The sequence below is a fragment of the Peromyscus californicus genome, unplaced genomic scaffold, assembly GCF_007827085.1.
Source record: "Peromyscus californicus insignis strain IS unplaced genomic scaffold, ASM782708v3 Scaffold_3__1_contigs__length_106647218, whole genome shotgun sequence".
NCBI classification, from domain to species: domain Eukaryota; kingdom Metazoa; phylum Chordata; class Mammalia; order Rodentia; family Cricetidae; genus Peromyscus; species Peromyscus californicus.
Genome location: NW_026294551.1, coordinates 76,369,620 through 76,388,412, shown reverse-complemented (window position 1 = coordinate 76,388,412; position 18,793 = coordinate 76,369,620). Strand labels below are relative to the sequence as shown.

General features: G+C 42.3%; 1 protein-coding gene across 3 annotated transcripts in view; it reads right to left on the bottom strand.

Annotated features, from left to right (window-relative positions):
- Positions 1-25: 25 nt before the first annotated feature.
- LOC128121893 (T-cell immunoglobulin and mucin domain-containing protein 2-like) overlaps positions 26-18,793 on the bottom strand; it is a 50,909-nt gene continuing 32,141 nt past the window's right edge. The window contains exons 2-7 of one of the 3 annotated variants that reach the window (XM_052756960.1): positions 16,178-16,510; positions 9,881-10,456; positions 7,063-7,131; positions 5,859-5,902; positions 4,992-5,028; positions 26-2,497 (exon numbers count right to left, since the gene is read on the bottom strand). In XM_052756960.1, coding sequence (XP_052612920.1) covers positions 5,014-5,028; positions 5,859-5,902; positions 7,063-7,131; positions 9,881-10,456; positions 16,178-16,510 — 1,037 coding nt within the window. In that variant the 3' untranslated portion in view covers positions 26-2,497; positions 4,992-5,013. The remainder of the gene's footprint in view (positions 2,498-4,991; positions 5,029-5,858; positions 5,903-7,062; positions 7,132-9,880; positions 10,457-16,177; positions 16,511-18,793) is intronic. The other 2 variants (XM_052756961.1, XM_052756962.1) reach the window with 2 other exon arrangements.

Below are 18,793 nucleotides of genomic sequence, written 5' to 3'. Positions count from 1 at the left end.
GTTTTTGAAGTGAAGAAACAACAGTTTTTATTAGTGAAAGTGCACACAGCTGAAGTCAGACAACTACTCAATATCCCATTTTTATTACTGTCCAATTTATTACACAGCTCTCAGAGAAGGACTGGTTCTGTTGCTTCATAAGATGTGTGAAGTTTCACAAAGTTTAAATGTGTAGTCAAGATTTGCACGAAGGTGTCACACACTTTTAGTCCCAGCTCTTGCGATGCAGAGGCAAAAGGATCTCTGTGAGATCAAGGCCAGCCTGGTCTATATAGATAGGGATTCCAGCCAAGTGGGGGCTACACAGTGAGACCCTATTCTAAAAATTAAAAAATAAAAAATAGTATAATTGTTAAGTATTGTAATGAGTTGTTTTACAGAAGATTATGGGTAACAGAATCAATATTACCTTCAAAGTTCAAGATTAAAAGAAAATTCAAGCCGGGCGGTGGTGTTGCATGCCTTTAATCCCAACATTTGAGAAGCAGAGGCAGGTGGATCTCTGTGAGTTCGAGGCCAGCCTGGGCTACAGAGTGAGTTCCAGGAAGGGTACAAAGCTACACAGAGAAACCCTGTCTTGAACCCCCCCCCAAAAAAAAAAGAAAAGAAAAAAGAAAAAGAAAAGAAAATTCAAGGCTGAGTGGTGGTGGCACATGCCTTTAATCCTAGCACTTGGGAGGCAGAGGCAGGCACATCTGTGTGTTTGAGGCAAGTCTGGTCTATAGAGCAAGTTCCAGGACAGGCTCCAAAGCTGCATAGAGAAACACTTTCTCGAAAAACAAAAACAAAAACAAAAACAAAACAAGGAAATTCAGTAAAATCAACAAGACTGATTTCTCTGTGGGAATATCAACAAAATTCATGTTGGATCTTTCTATCAGTCCTCTCAACTGATAATATTTTTCTATCATATAACAAAAATACAAACACCAGCTATATTAAAGGGAAACATGGTTATTTTAAAGACATATCAGACAGCATGCAAAATATGTTTGTGGGTACAATATGAAAATCACTGACTCAGCTCTAAGTGGACATTGGCTATTACTACTACATCTGCTAGGGTTGGGATATGCATTCTGGAATGTTGTCCACTGCTCAAAGACTTCTCACCAGTCCCCTCTCATTGCAATGACCACTGTCCACCAAGGTAAGTGTGGACATGATAACAGCAAACAGACATGGAGGTTACCCTATTGTTACCACTGACAGTTAGTACTGGAACCCATGTATATGGGTTCTCTCCTATGGGCTGAGTGTCTCTAACTGGAGTCAGGGATTACTCACACTGAAATAGAAATTAATACCCTCTTGAAAATCTGCTCTTCTCAACAGACTGGTAAAAAATATACCAATATAACAACACAGCAGCCTTTGTTAACTTTAGCAAAACCAAATATTTCCTTGATTGTGACAAACTGATCCACTATGAAAACTGCTTTGTTTTTCTGAAAAAAATTTAAATCTGAAGACAACTATAAATTTATAGAAATTTAGAACTCTGAATGAAACCAGTGATAGTCCCAAACACTCTCACTCCTGACACAGGACTTCTCTCAGGCAGAGAGCCTGGGTCCTGTTCCCCCTTTCCCCTTCATTTCTGCATTGTCTCCTTCCAGCACCTAATTCAGAGTCCAGTGGGTGAGGACAGGACACTGAGCACCAAGTCAGACTGCAGTGGAATCAGCACTAATGAACTCAGTCCTTGGTCCATTATTTTCTTCCCTGATGTCTGCCTGGTCCGTTCTCACCATGGCAACCTCTCCTGACATAAAACACCCATCCTTATCCTAAGATCAACCACATAATAATGCATCATATTTCCAGAGCTATGAGAAAGCATAACCAACTCTAATGGTGACAGAGTTCCTTCTATTTATCTATTAGGGAAATTAAAACCTGCACTTTCCCATGATTTTACCCCTTGGGGAGGGTAAGGAAAGTGACATTTCAAATTACAATAAAATAGATAAAACATGATCGTGAAATACTTCTAAATTTAGGATGCCATCCCACCTGTGCTCACTTTTTTAAAAAAATCTTTTCAATCCCATTCCTTTCTTAACAGTTTTAATAATCAAGGCAGGAGTCTTTTTCCTTTATTACAGATGCTGTGTTGACTAGAGGAACAACAAAATACTAAAAAGTTCATGTATGATAGAATATACTGCAGTGATTGGAGAAACTGAGGCAGTATTGATATAAGAATTACGATGATGTTAACAGTGAGTTTGAGTACAAACAGCTGAGGGTGAACCTCTCCACCACTGCTGGATGAATCGACACAGAAAGTAGCCCTGGAGCTGTAAAGGGTGTTTGCACTGTCCAATCCGGTTGCTGTCTTTCCAGTCTCAGGCAGAAGGCCTGTAGAGGGCCACGGGGACTCATTCAGTAGGTTAAGGACTGTCTTCAATTATGTAGACACTGTCTTCAGCTCTGGACTGCACATCTGCTTTGTTTTGCAAAGCTCCATTCTTAGAGATACTGAATTCTACCACTGCAAAGAGAGATGTTGAAGAAAGAACAAGAGGTCACCTTTCAGGTCTGAGCAGAACTTTCATTTATGATGTATGCTCAGGACTCCAGGAGCCCCATTCACAAAAAGTATAACAGTGAACAGTGCCACATAGGCCCCTCCTATGACGTCATAGAAAAGTTGAATAGACATCAGACTAATAAAAATTATTTATTTATTTATTTATTTATCTATCTATCTAACTATCTATCTATTTATTTATTTATTTATTTATTTATTGGTTTTTCAAGACAGGGTTTCTCTGTGTAGCTTTTTGTGCCTTTCCTGGAACTCACTCTGTAGCCCAGGCTAGCCTCGAACTCACAGAGATCAGCCTGCCTCTGCCTCCCGAGTGCTGGGATTAAAGGCGTGTGCCACCACCGCCAGGCAAAAATCATTTTTTTTAAAAAAGCAGCTCATATTGGAGTTCTTCAAGATACTAATACAACAAAACACAAAATGGGAGACCTAGAGAGACAGATATCTAGGCATCATACCAAGGTACCATATCAGGATGTACATTTTGGAACTGGACTAGGAAATGGATGACTTGTGTATTTACTTTGCACTGTGACACTTTAGAAAGGGTTAGGAGAGCCTGTGACCTGAGAGACATCCCTGGAGCCCTTGGAAAGGCAGAAGGAAAGAGTCAGCTCCACAGTGCTGTCCTCTGACCTCCACAGGTGCCGTGGAACCTGCACACACACACACACACACACACACACACACACACACACACACAGGCATGCACACATGCATGCACACACATGCACATCGTGCACACAATAATACAAAGTTTTCTTTAGTGAAAAAAAAAAGGGTCTTGAAACCTGCACAGAATCTAAATTCTCTAAAACATTAAACATGGAGTAGAAAAACATTTAAACAACAAAGCAGTGCCTTTACACTGGAGCTGGTGGTCTGTGGCACAATTTCAAAGACTACGTGTATGACACACATTCACAGACATCACAAGCACAGAAAAATCAGACACTGGACTGAAAGGAATTTGGGGAGAGCACTGCAGATGTTTGCAGCTGGCCCAATCCAACAGCTGTGGGAGGGGCTTTACTTGCAGAGCTCATCCTGTGCCCATGTTCATCAGGGCAGGCACAGTGGACTGACATTTGAGCTTCTAGAACTCATGGAGGGGCAAACCAGGAAAGAAAACAGAGGAACTCAGGGGTGATGTTTTGACACAATGGAGTTTTGTCATTTGTACACAGCGGCCATTTCTACTACTGAAATGCAGAACCAAAATGAGCGTCTCCAGTTGGCCACATAAGGAACATGCCTGTGCTGAGAATTACACAGAACAAGAGAGATCCAGCTCCACTCTGCCTGGGACAGTCACACATGTAGGGAAACAGTGGAGGGTCAGGACACTCCTGAGTCAGTGTGATATAACTGACAGAGAAAGTCATGAGAGAATGCCCAGAGTGTGTCATGTAGTGGTTACTTTGGTTGTGTGGCTTTCTTTATTGCTTTCGATTTATTTGTTTATATTTTATTCATTCATTCATTCATTTGTTCATTCATTCATTCATTTGGTTTTTGTCAGTGTTTCACTATGTTGCCCTGGCTGTATTGTTACTTACTACATAGACCCTACTGGCTTGTACTCATAGAGACTCAACTCCTTCAACACCAGCTCCAGGAAGCAAAACTAACACCTCAGTGACTACTTATAAGAGATGAAGATCAAGGGCCTTCTGTTCCTGTCCTACCGTAAATGGGGAAAATACAGAATGCAAAATATATCTCTGAGAAATGAGGGCAACAAGAAAGGGACTCATTAACCTTTATATTGGGATCCAATTTACAGAACGGAGGCCAAGCATTGTGGAACACACTGTAATCCCAGCACAAAAGAGTCTGAGGCAAGAGTGTTGTGAGTTCCAGGACAGTCTGAACCACATAATAAGACCATGCCTCAAATCACCCAAACAATCAATGAATCAAATAGTAAAGAATGAGTAAGTAGCAAAAGAGAACATAGAGAGAATTTCTAAAGATTGTTAGTTCACAAGCTCATAAGAACTCACCAACATTAGACTGACAGCTGTGGAACCTACATGGGACCAGACTAGACCCTCTGCATGGGGGAGAGAGATGTGTAGCTGGGTCTGTTTGAGGGGCCTCTGGCAGTGTGATTGGGATCTATCCCCAGTGCATGAGCTGCCTTTCTGGATCCCATTACCTACAGTTGGACACTTTGCTCACCCTTGATGCCCTGGGGAGGGGCTTGATCCTGCCTCAACTGAATGTACCAAGCTTAGCTGTTCCTCCCCACCCCCCTGGGATTACTTACCCTTTTGGAGGAGGGAATGAGGGGTGGGAAGGGGAGAAGGTAGGGGTGGGGGGGCAGAGCAGGAGGAGGGATTGGAGGGGGATCTTTGGTTGGTATGTAAAATGAATAAAAAATTTAAAAAAATTGTTAGTTCAAAAGAAATCAACACAATCCATGCCAGCTTACCTTGGAGACCCTGACTTCTTTTTCATAAGGATGTACCCTAAATTGGGGTGGGAAGAGGTGGGAGAAATTGAAAGGAAAATTGAACATGTCATCAGAATTACTCATGATATTTTCTCCTAATCAAGGATATTGTTTCTCTTTTTGATCGAACTGTTCCCTGGTAACTTTGGGTAATTCCTTCCTATACCCCACAGGAAGGATATTCTTTCCTTTCATTGTCTGGTATATTCATCCTCATGGCCTAATTTGATAGAATGAGATTGGTAAATTATTGTTCACTGAGACAAACAAAGAGTCTGGACTCTTTTCTAATGAGCTGCTAGAGAACAAGCCAATAAGGGAAGGATAAACAACTTAGAACTAAGGAAGGGAATTAAATTCCACATTGTGGAATTTTACTCCATTATTACATAATTCTCCCTTTTAGACATGATCTGATATGTAGCCCAGGCTAGCCACAGACTTGTAAATGCTGGTATTATAAACACATGACACTAGATCCACCTTAAATAATGATTTTGAATGGACAATTTTGAAATAATTAAGAGAGACATCTGAAACCTGACAGGCATATTCTTATTCCCCACTTCCTGTGAAACAGTCAGTAATGGGCTCATGCATGGTGTTTTGAAAAGTCCATGGCTGAAGTTCTTACACAGGGAATGGACTACACAGAGAGAAACACTGTGTACAGATGAACAACTCATGGGAAGGGCTTAACCATTGAGCCATCTCTCCAGCCCCCCTTTACATTTTTAATGCAAATGTCTGGGAACTAATTTTACAGACAAAATCTTTAAATACAAATTGTTTCCCAGAAGACATATAAGTTAACATGGCTAATAAATTGGAGAGGACTATACTTACAGTGTAATTATTCTTTGAGGATGTCAAAGTGCTCTTCCAATCTGCTAAAAAAGAGAGTTAATATTGAATATGGCAGGAGACACCCTGGACAGCACGTTTTGAACATCATATATTTGAAGTACATTTGAAATGTCTATTTTATAACAAGGAATCTATTGTTTTCATTGTTTCTCTGTGTCTATGTATGAAACACAGAATCCTATGTCAGACATACATAAGGTTTGTAACATCCTGACAAAGAGCCCCTTCACTGCATTTTACAGATGGAGCAGCAGACATCAGATGACTCCATATTTCTAATTTTAGCAAATGACAGACACCTCTGCTGGCAATGTACACACAGTGCCACACAATGAGTGGGAACACTACAGGTCTATGGGAGTCCCCAACTACTGCTAAAACTGGCCTGCCCAGCAGAATAAGGTTGGATGACTCACAGTCCTCCTCATTTTCACATTACTGTGCTTACATGTTATTCAATGTGAGAGCTCTTCCAAGGAACCAAAGGCAATGACTAGGTTTAGGCAAGATCTGCAGTCTAGGCTCTGTTTTTTGACTTAGGCCCTTAGTAAGACCTTCCAGGAATAATGATGTGGAACCTGGTATTTCTAACCCCTCTCTCCCATTCCTGAATGTAAGAAATATCCTTCAGAATCTACATCACAACATTATTTGTGGAAGAACATTATTCAAATATATTTGCTGTACACTACATCTTGGAGCAGGATTCAAAACCAACAGAAGCAGGAGGGATGAGGTATTTCTTAGCAATCTCCAGAGACCCGACTTGAGACCCACCACATCACATTTATACTCAGGTGAAGAAACCTAAGTGGTCTGCATGGAGAAGACAATAGTGTGCCTCAGTGAGCCCTATTCCTTTCCTAAGCATCTCTCTTTGTAATGACCTGGTGCTTAGGATCTGAGTTAAATATCTTCAACACTCCATCACATTGACTGTCCCTGACATTCTTTTCTTCAGAGAAGCCCCACAGCTTAGTTTGACCTGAATGGAGGTGTTTGTGGGGAAGGGACCAATTGAGGATGCTGTGGGGGGGGGGGGGGGCAGTAGAATGGAGCTGTGTCTCTGTCCCTGCCACCACTTATAATGTCAGGTCTGTATTGTTGCAAAGGGTGCCTATTCTTCACCAGCTTCATCAAGATCTGGACCTTCCAAGGGGATAAGGGAGGAGAACTTAGTTACCTGCAAGAGTGTAGGATGGGGTTTCTGTCACCTCAGATGTTGTCTGATGTGGATAAATTGTAGTGGGTTCTGGAATGAGAACAATGCAAGAACTGTTTCAGCTTTGGAGTTTGGCCCCCCCACCAAAGAAATAGAAACAAAACTTACTGTCACCTCCCCCAGTGCCTCCTCCAGCCTCTAAGCAGGAATGGCTCCTTCCTACACATTTATGCCTCAGCTGACTCCTCTGAGAAATGTATCCAAAATTGGCACTGTCTGAGCAAGTGATCTGTGTCCTAATATTCTGGACAACATTATCAGGATTCAGAATTGTCTCACACTTTACATTCTAGACTCCTGAACTCCTCTGACACATACAGTCAATATCAACACATGGAGGATCGAACACACAGTTAAGATTACAATTTATCAAGACAAGGGTCATTTGACCTTCTAGGAGAGGGACCTGGAGGTTTCTCTCTAACCCCCTAACTGCAGGCCTTATTCAACCCCAGATTATCCACACTTCTTTCCATGGAGATGAGCTCACTGAACAACATGGAATAGACAGACCATTTCATCACTGAGTTCTTCTCAAGGTAGCAGAATCACTCTGGGGATGACTCTTACTCTGAAGCCTGCCTATGGAATCCCTCTCTCTTTCCTCTTTGTCTCTGTTTCTCTCTTAAATTTATTTACTTATTGGTTGGTAATTTGTTGAATGACTGATTGAGACAAGGTCTCCTGTCCTCCACCCATTCCTTTACTAAGAGTGACTTCCTGTGTTTTCTGACTCATCTTCGTCCTCTAAATGCTTCCCTTTTCAGAACAAGGGAGGATCTTGGAGTAAGTTGGTTGTGGCCAGACTGGAATACCTAAACCTGGGCTTCTCATGGCTCCTCAGGGTCTTTCTGGATCTCCTACCTCACTACAACCTGATCCTTACATTTGAACAACACCCTCCTGTTCTGCACTACTGTCCTCTTTTGTCCTAACACTGAAACATGTGAGAGGATGTGACTGTCCTTCTGAACTAATGATAGGACAACACAAATGTCAGATGGTCACATGTTACCCAATTCAGTTCTTGGTAAAAGGCATCATGAGCTTAAATTCCTTCCCTAGCCTGGGTCACTTTCTCCTGTTCTTACAATCTCACATTCTATATTCCATGAATAGTATCTTGGACAACTAGGATGAGCACCTGAGGTGGATGTGAGGATATGTGTCCTTTTTACAGTAGCCAGAGTGTTTGCCTTCTCCCTGGACTGGACAGTCAACCCTCAACTGCAATTCTTTAGGAAATCAACAATAGAAATATAAGATTATATTAAACAACCCCCAAGAAGTGACATGGACTCATGGACCAATACTTCTTCTACATCTCAGTTTTCCATGAAGTCAATAACCTGTTCATGTTCTCCAAACACAGTTCACGAGTCTGTCCTCTGAAGCAGGCAGATACTAAGCATTGAAAAATTCTGTCAATCCTGAGAGATCTCACAGTTCTTCAGTGTGTGCAGCTGCCTGGAACAGAGGGTTGTTCTCACAAATCCTTGTGCTCTAAAATCCCAGTTATAACCTAGAGGCCTCTGCACACTTGGCATGTAGCTCAGTCCTTCAGAGTCCTCCTGCTTGAAAGTACTGGAATGCCAAAGAGAGGACACGGAAATAAATACCTCCCATCAGATTACTCTAACAACAAAAAGGTTGTTTTTTGTGGCTTTTTCTCTTGTCAGAATCCAGCCCTCTCTAAGGGATTGGACAGATTTTAGGAAGCTTTGAGAACCCTCTAACAGCTATCTTTTCACTCCTAGATGTAGAATATTAGAACCCTAACTTGCCTTGAGGATGGCAAACTTCTCCCAATCTGTAAGTCAAGTTACTACCCACTAATATTAACTTTACCTGTAGGCAATTTCAACGAAGTTTGAACAACATGGCCTCACTCAAAAGCATGAGCATGTTAAATCATTTCCTAAAGCCTTTGAATTCAATGGGTGTTTTTTTTTTTTCATTCTTATAAAGGACTTACATTGTACTTTTCATGCTACATGAATAAATTGAGAGATCCTTAAAGTAAACTTTATAAGGCATCCACTGCCTCTTTAAAAGGGTGGAGTTAGGATGCCTTTCCAGTGAGGATGTGGAAACAGTATAAACCCTCCAAACATCCATGCACATGGCAGAGACCCTGGAATCAGAGAACCAGCTTCTAACCCAAGTTAACAGGGACAGAGTCTGAGCCACTTTCTTTCCTCATAAATTCCACCATGAGCTTTCTGAGTCTGTCAGTTCCTGTCACTATAAAATAGGGACAGGTCACAGTTATATAAGACATAATTATCTGAGAATTAAATTTTGTATCGTAACGCAAATAGCATTTGGCTTGGTGCTCATGAAATGCTAAATGATAGCCTCCCTGTACTATGGCCTCAGCTGGATGGCCCAATTTCAGGATGGATGTAAAGGGTCAAGAGTCTCCCTAACCTGACCCTAGTTCCCAGGCAGTCCTTAATTTTTCATCAGATAGTCATGTCCAGCTGGACCAGATTCCCACCATCCTCATCAGCTATGCTAGATCAATGATCCACCTAAGTCTGGCTAATAGTGAATCCTTGGGGACTCTGATATAGAGAGATGGGTGTCCTCCATGTTCAAGCTCTTGCACAGCAGAAGGTGAATGTAACTTATGACTGGAAAATTACAGACTTTGTGAAGCTGTTTTGGGCTCAGTGAAGAACTCTTCACCTATATTATGCTTCTGACTTGACTCAGTGTCTCTGTCTTACCAACTCTCATGAGAAGGACTCTGGGTCCTGAACCCAATGGGTTGTACCTGCTGTGTGAGTCTGCCTGTGTGTTGGTGTTGGAGGAGGAGAGGTGGAGACTCGGGGTGATGTGGGTACATGGGTGGGTCTTGTTGAAAACATCAAGGGTCTTCCTGCAGTTGTGGATCTTCCTGTAGTTGTGGGTCTTGCTGTAGTTGTGGGTCTTCCTGTAGTTGTGGGTCTTGCTGTAGTTGTGGGTCTTCCTGTAGTTGTGGGTCTTCCTGCAGTTGTGGGTCTTGCTGTAGTTGTTGGTCTTGCTGTAGTTGTGGGTCTTCCTGTAGTTGTGGGTCTTCCTGTAGTTGTGGGTCTTGCTGTAGTTGTGGGTCTTCCTGTAGTTGTGGGTCTTCCTGCAGTTGTGGGTCTTGCTGTAGTTGTGGATCTTGCTGTAGTTGTTGGTCTTGTTGTAGTTGTAGGTCTTCCTGTAGTTGTGGGTCTTCCTGTAGTTGTGGGTCTTGCTGTAGTTGTGGGTCTTGCTGTAGTTGTGGGTCTTCCTGCAGTTGTGGGTCTTGCTGTAGTTGTGGGTCTTCCTGTAGTTGTTGGTCTTGCTGTAGTTGTGGGTCTTGTTGGAGGACTTGTGGAAATTTCTGGATTTGAAAATCAAAATAAACAAGCATCAGTCAAGCAAGAATAGGCAAGTGCTTCTGTTGTAGCACCCATGAGAGGCTGTCCCCAGAGAGGCTCCTCCTGAACTTCTGTTCTTTGTTATTGACCAACTAGGACTGGGCAGGACCAATAGGAGGCAGCTGCACTTATCACATGGAGCTGAGCACAGAGCCCATGTTCCTAAGGACACACTGTATAAATGACAGGTGTCAGGTCCTCAGATGTCTAAGCATAGCTGTGAGACTGTGAGGTTATGAGGGGCTGGCACTGCTCTCAGTGGTGACTGATTTCACCCACATTTCCAGGCCCAGCATGTTCATTTCAGTCAGTCCCCAGAGGACACAACACACAGCCCTGCATCTTAGCATGCAGATCCCACACAAGCCCCAACTAAATGGGATTTGCACAATTGGGTAGAGAGTGGATATTGTCTATGGTTCCTTCCAATGTAAGACAGACAAGGTGAATACCCCTTATCCAAAAATGCTGGGCTTAGTTTGAGAATTTAAATCTTGCTTAAATATTTGGAATATTAGCATATAGGTAATATCTTATGAGTAGGCTCAAGTATAAACATGGATTGATGTAGCTAGCATTCATATAATTACACTTTACATATATAGCTTAAAAGGTAATTTTATAAACTGTGGATAATTCTGTACATGATACTTTCATGATGTTGAGTTTTCAAGGTGAAATATCAAGTCTATCGTCAAAAGGTTCCAGATTTTGGAGCACTGTAGACTTGGAATGTTTGGATTAGGAAGGTTCAACCTACAATTCACAAATCAACAGGATCCTAAGCGCTGTAAGGATCCAAACAGCTACTGATGGTCTCAGTGTGCAGAGTCCTAGACAGGAGCTAAGGCAAAGTGGTGCTGGGATCACACAGTCAGCCAGGACTCATGCTGTCTGTGTCAGCAGACACATGTGTTCCCTGTAAGTAATCTCCTTTGATCTTGACTGTGCTAACTACAAAATAAAACCTCAGCAACAAGGAATGATTGCTTTGAAAACTCTTCTTTACCTTGAATACAATGTAGTCTCTTAATATAGTGTGAGTTTACCGTGACATAAAGAAAACACTGCAGTGTTCCTACTATGCATAGGGAAGTATTGGGAGTAGAGCACCCCCTTAAATTCAATACAATAATTTATTCATTTATTTGTGTGTTTGTGGGATGTCACAGACGTGGATGCCAGGGGATAACTTTTCAGAGTCTATTCTCTCCTTCCACCATGTGGGCCCAGGGATTGAACTCAGGTCATTAGGTTTAGCAGTGGGCACCTTTCCCCACTGAGCCATCTCACTGGCATTTAAGCCCCTTTTATGTAGAGGGTCAGATGAAAGGATTTTTGTTTCAGGAACATAAAAACAGGTGTTTAGGAGCAAGCACTCATGTCAGTCAGTGTGAAAGTCACTGCTGACAATTTAGCAAGGAGTGGGTGTGGCTGTGCTGCAGCAGGGGGTCTGTTTCTAACCTGGTCTGGTCAGTTTGCTGATCCAGTCTAATGTGTGGGCAGAGGCCTGAGCACAGTACACACCCTCCCTGGAGAGTATAAATCTCTGAGGTGGAGAAAAGCAAGCATGTGAACAATCTAGTCAACAGAACACTGTGAGAACAAACCCAGGAAAGAATCATCAGCTCAGGAGTTTTGCTTCTCTTGCCCTGGGGCAATTTTTCTCCCAGGTAGATGGGAAAGTCCTAAGGAGCTGATGAGGATCCCAGGACCTGAAGAGGAAGCTCTGTGTGTTTAAACCACGAGAAGATATAGACTTGGTTGTTAAAGAAGGAAACAGAGTTGCTGGCTCATTTAGGGACTACAGTGACTAAGGGTGACTTGGTAAGCACTGACCTGCTAACGAATCTCTAAGCTCCATAAAACCTTCAATTAATGAACTTAAATTAGTAATGTTATGCTGTAATGACATGCCTATCCCACTTCTGGTGCTGGGACTCTAACCCCAGAGTTTTAGGTGGCAATGTTTGCTGGACAACTGCCTTCCCAAGCTACAACCACAGGCCTTACTAGGTTATTGTGTTTGCAGGTCTGGGACATAACCCAAGGTTTCAAGCATGCTAGACACACAGCCCCCAAGGCAGTTTACATTTTTTTTAGGGATTTATCGTGTGTGTGTGTGTGTGTGTGTGTGTGTGTGTGTGTGTGTCTGTGTTTGTGTGAACATGGGTTTATTCTCATGTGAGTGGGCACCCTTGGATGTCAGAATCATTCAACTTCAGCCAAGTTAGTAACATAATTTCGCACCTGTGATAGCCACTAGGGACCTTACATCTCTTCCCCAAAGCTGTCTTTATACATCATTCTTTCATAATCTATGACCAGCTTCTTCAGGATTCCTTGAGTTGCCTCTTAGCCATGGTTTTGAAAGGCAGCTCCTTGTCCCATCAGAATGGACTTCACCTTAACAAGGGATGGTGGCACATTTCTATAATTCCAACACTGGGAAGGCTAAGGTGTGAGCAAGAAGTTCCAGGTCAGCCTGATTTACAAAGCAAGGCCCAGTATCAAAATCAAGAAATCAGTCAATCAATAAACAGAGATCCAGAAAAAATGATTCAATGGGTAGAGGCCCTTGACTTGCAAACCTGGTCATTGACTTACATCCCTAGAACTCACATAATATCATAAAGAGAGTACCAAGCCCAGCAGTTTGCCCTCTGGCAAATTCATCATGGTATGCAAACCCACCACATGTACATCATTCACACACAGCCACACATTAATAAATGAAGTTTTAAAAATCCAATTGAGGAGGCCGGAGAGATGGCTCAGAGGTTAAGAGCACTGACGTCTTTCAGAGGTCCTGAGTTCGATTCCCAGCAACCACTAGATGGCTCACAACCACTTGTAATGAGATCTGGTGCCCTCTTCTGGTCTGTAGTCATACATGATGTATACATAATAAATAAATAAATCTTTTTTTAAAAAGTGGCTGGAACTCTGTTCATAGCAGCACTATTTGTAATAGCCAGAAGATGGAAACAACCTCCATGCCCATTAACTGAAGAATGGATTAAGAAAATGTGGTACATACACACAATAGAGTACTACTCAGCAGAGAAAAACAATGACCTCATGAAATTTGCAGGCAAATGGATGGAAATAGAAAATATCATCCTGAGTGAGGTAACCCAAACCCAGAAGGTCAAACATGGTATGTACTCATTCATAAGTGGAATCTAGATATAAAGCAAAGAACAATCAATTAGACTGCAACCCACAGAACCAGGGAGGCTATATATATAGCAGAGGCAACCCTAGGATGACTGTGGCTTATAATAAGTTTGGTTTTACTCAATTACTGGGCAAGCTTCAATGAAACATTTCACTATTAGGATAAGAATTTATACTGTATCAAGCTGATAATAGAAAAATAAATAAATTAATTTAAAAAACGTGGCTGGAGAGATGGCTCAGAGGTAAAGAACACTGGCTGTTCCTCCAGAGGTCCTGAGTTCATTTCCCAGCACCTATATGGTGGCTCACAACCATCTGTAATGAGATCTGGCTCCCTCTTTGGCCTGCAGGGATACATGCAAACAGAACACTGTATACATAATAAATAAATAAATCTTTTTAAAAAAAGAGTACTTTTTAAAAAAAATCCATTAAACACAAAAATAAATGAATGCATGGATGTATAACAAAATCTAGAAGCTGAAAGACTACAGAATGTTCTTAATTAAAAAATATAGAGACAGATTGTTTCTAGTATATCTATTATTGATTTCCTTTGTCTGTGTGAACCCTTAAATAAAAAGAGATTAGGAGCCGGGCGGTGGTGGCGCACGCCTTTAATCCCAGCACTCGGGAGGCAGAGCCAGGCGGATCTCTGTGAGTTCGAGGCCAGCCTGGGCTACCAAGTGAGTTCCAGGAAAAGGCACAAAGCTACACAGAGAAACCCTGTCTCGAAAAACCAAAAAAAAAAAAAAAAAAAAAAGAGATTAGGAACATCATCAGAAGCCAGGAAGTCCTCATGAGCCTATTGTTTTAGTCAGTGCAAAAAAAAAAAAATTAGGATATGTACATCAAGGAGGTGTAAAATCTGGTTCTCGTGGTACACTTCTTTAATTCCAGTACTCTGGAGGCAGAGGCAGGGGGAGCTCTGTAAGTTCAAGGCCAGTCTGGTCTACAGAACTAGCCAGGACTATACAGAGAAATTCTGGAAAAAAAAAAAAAAAAAAAAAAAAAAAAGACCAAAACAGAACAGAAAGAAAGGAAGGAAGGAAGGAAGGAAGGAAGGAAGGAAGGAAGGAAGGGAGGAAACAGAGAAAGAAACAAAGACAAAGAAAATGTAATGATCCCAGATTTGGGGTTTCATAAACTTCTGTTAGAACATGGGTTTGCACCCTTAGACCAGATCCCACAGTCTGAATAGATCAAGCCCTACCTTCCTGCTGCTCTGACATAGTTAGAGGCTGTCTGCTATGTGCCCTAACAGCAGCCCTGATTTACGGACCTAATCAACATCTGGCTGTTTGATACTCTATGTCACTTATGCTATGGTGACTAAATCACATGATAGGAAACTTTCTGAATGAAGAAAAGAAATAAAGAAATAAAAGGAAGATGGTGGAGAAGATTTACTGTAGATATGAGGGAGAAAACAGACAGAGGCATCCAGAGGGTCCTGAGTGAACATGACCAGCAAACTGAACTCCCCATGTGAGGAGAGGGGAAAGCTAGGAGCCAAGAGTGCAGGCCAAGAGGTCAGAACCCAAAGGGGCCTGTCTAGCCAAAATGACTGGGCTACATAGGGAAGAGCAGCTGGGGGAGGGGCAGCCCAGCCCAGTCCCTGGGCTGGAGAATTTATGGAGGGGGCAGGTTGTGCCAGGTACTGGCCTTGCTGAGAGAATGGCACCCAGTGTCTGCTTTGATATGCTAACAAGCACCGTAGTTAGTCTTCATCCTGAGACCTAGCAGCTAACACCTCCACCACTAACAGATGCAACAAGTCAGACTGTCTCCTTGCTCTGGGGACCAGCCTGAGACTCCTCAGGGGGAATGCTGAGAGGATTATTCTGCAGGCTGCTCTCTGAAGAGGATCCTCTGTAGACCTACCATTCCAGTCATGGCAGCTATTTCTCTTTCTCTCTCTCTCTCTCTCTCTCTCTCTCTCTCTCTCTCTCTCTCTCTCTCTAGTTCTCCCTCTCTCTCTCTTACACACACACAATTCTGCTCTTAATGAAACTCCTCTCCAGGTTGTAAAGAGAAGGCCCTCCTTCCCTGGAAGCCTCTTCACACCCCATCAAGGGATGAACCTCATAGATGGTATTGTTTATGTCTAATGCTCTTCCTACCAGCTGGAGGTCTGACCTCGGCCTTGGGGCCTCCTCATTCTAACAAAGCTCATTGGAGGGAATTGTGTGTCAGCGTCATTTATGGACTAGCTTCTGCTGCTCATCTGTTACTACACTGCGGGGGGACACGTGAACAGGTATTTAGGGAACCTTCTTCTATAGGGACATTTCCAGTTTTAGGCAACAAATTGTGTGATAGGATGTGAGACCTATTTCAAAGGCTCAAGGCAGGGCAGATAGGGAGCAGAACTCTCCACCTATACACAAACATATTTATAGCAAACTTCAGTTTCCTTCTTAGAGGAAGACAGAAAATATTAGCACACAGAGGACTAGGTTCATTTGAAGAAATAAACAAAGGAAATAAAGAAACCTTACCTGGTTTAACTTTCAAGGAATAGGTCACAAAATGGAAAGATCCAGGGATTGCCACTATACAACAATATGGACCACTGTTACTCTGAACAGCATCCTCTATTGTCAAGGACACAATTCCTTCTGAAATAAGCCCCTTTAGCTGGTATTGGTTGCTCCTCTGATAGGTCACATAGTATCCATTGGTCCAGATAATCGTTTTAGCACAATAAAACAGCTTACATTCGCCAAGGCCCCAGCATGTGGTAGCAACTCCCCCATTTGTTGAGTAAGTACATGGCAGTGTGACAGGGTGACCCACCACACCTTCCACTACTATGTAAGAACCCAGAGTACCTGTGATGGAAAAAAAAGAGAGGGGGAAGAAATGGAGAATTAGTACCCAACATTTTCCTAAAATTTTGTTCATATTTCTTTTCAGAAAAATTACGGTAGGGGTTATTGAACTGGAATTTAATTTAGGGTATTATAAAACTGAGGCAAGTGCTATACACTGAACTACAGCCCTAGTGTGAGGGCCTAGACTTGACTTTACAGGCTCTACATTAGGGAAAGGGTCACCATCTCAGACCATCTGCTGTACTCAGTTCCATGAACCACCTCAGGAATGTGGTTCTGAAGATATCTAGATAACCCTGCTGAGTAGTTCAGATAATCCTGTTCAGTGGGTTGTGGTTCCGCCAAAAGTCTAACTCAATGGTTTTAAATGTGGTTTCACGCCCAAAGTCTAGACCAATAGTTTCAAAAATTTACCTTGTGCCATATCCCTTCTACCCAATCCCAAGTTGCCAATTCCTGGCTTGTGGTTTTTCCCTATAAAAACTCTCTACACCTGGGCTCATGGCTGCCCCCCACATTTCCTTCTATCTGCCTGGTGGTGGCCCAAGGTGAACCTGAATAAAAGGACTCTTAATGTGCTTGCATCGGAAACCTGCTGCTTGGTGGTCTCTGGGTGTTTTGAGAAACAGGTACAACACTAGCCTTCTTTATCATTGGTGTTTTGGTGTGAATGTGTGTGTGTGTGTGTGTGTGTTGTTGGGGGGAGGGTTGGAGGGAATGACAATTTAATGTTTGTTGTTATCATTTGATTCTGAGCCAGGATCTCACTTTGCAGCCTTGGCTGGCCTGGAACTTGCTGCATAAAACAGACTTCAAACTCCCAGAGCTTGGCTGCCTCTTACCTCTCCAATCCCATGATTAAATGTCCAGTATTACAATCTGAATTTGAAGACTGTAAACAGTTTCCTCTTAGCATATTCTTCCTTAGTGTGATTACTTAATGGGTACATTTGTGAACAAAACAACTTGTCTGTTGTATGATATTCACAAGACTTTTCTTGTCTTTTATGTTCTTCAGAGAGTGACTTTCTTTGGAGACAGGGTCTTTTTATACCTTGTCTGTCTCAAAATCAAGATCTCCCACCTCTGATTCCAGAATTCTGGGATAGTAAATATTTGCCACTGAGACCAGCTCAAATGTTTCGGTTTTGTTTTTTTTTTAATTTAAAACTTTTTATTTCAAAATCCAGGCCATGAGTAATGCTTGTAAACCCAGAACTCACTTGTAAACCCAGAACTCACTTGTAAACCCAGAACTCACTTGTAAACCCAGAACTCAATTGTATCCTAGAACTTGGGAGGTAGAGGGAGGAAGATGAGGAATTCAAGGCCAACGTCAGCTAACTATTGAGTTGAAGGCAGGCCTAGGATTTGGAGACCCTGTCTCAAACCATCCCTCCTCCTCCCCCACAGTGCTATGACAACAAAATCACTAACTCTTCCCACCTCTCCTAATCAAAGAGCAGAGCCAGGGCTTTGGAAAAGCATTGTTGGCTTCAAGGCAGAACCTTAGTAACTTCAAAGTCAATCTTCAGGAAGGACTGAGGTTTGTTCTGAATTTTATGATTGACCCTTAAAGCACACAGACACAAAGACACAGACACAGTCAGACAGACAGACAGACAGACACAGACACAGACACAGACACACACACACACACACACACACACACACACACACACAAACTAAGCAGAGGTCCCTTTTTAAAAGTTGGTGACATTCCAGAACTTGACTAAGACCTACTAACTAGTAAAGTAAGATCACATAGAAAATACACAACTGGGCTGGAGAGATGGCTCACAGGATAAGAGCACTGACTGCTCTTCCAGAGGTCCTGAGTTCAATTCCCACAACCACATGGTAGCTCACAACCATCTGTAATGTGATCTGGTGCCCTCTTCTGGCCTGCAGTCATACATGCTGTATATATAATAAATTAAAAAAAAACCTGAAAAAAAAAAGAAAAAAGAAAAAAATACACAACCAATAACATAATGATGCAATTTTAAAACTGAAATGATTAAATAAAATTCTTTTGGGGATAATGGAATAAAATTTCTAATACCAACAGCTTCCACAGTGGCCTTTAAAGGAACTCCGAGGGCTGAGGATGCAGCTCAATGACACAGTGCTTGGCTAGCCTATGCTAGACCCTGTGTTAGATCCCAGCACAGGGAACAAGCAAATAAACAAACAAAAGCACAAAATAATGAACTATGAGATTCCCTAACCAATCACCTATATGCAGCCTAGACTGTGAGTTTGGGACATGATCTAGAA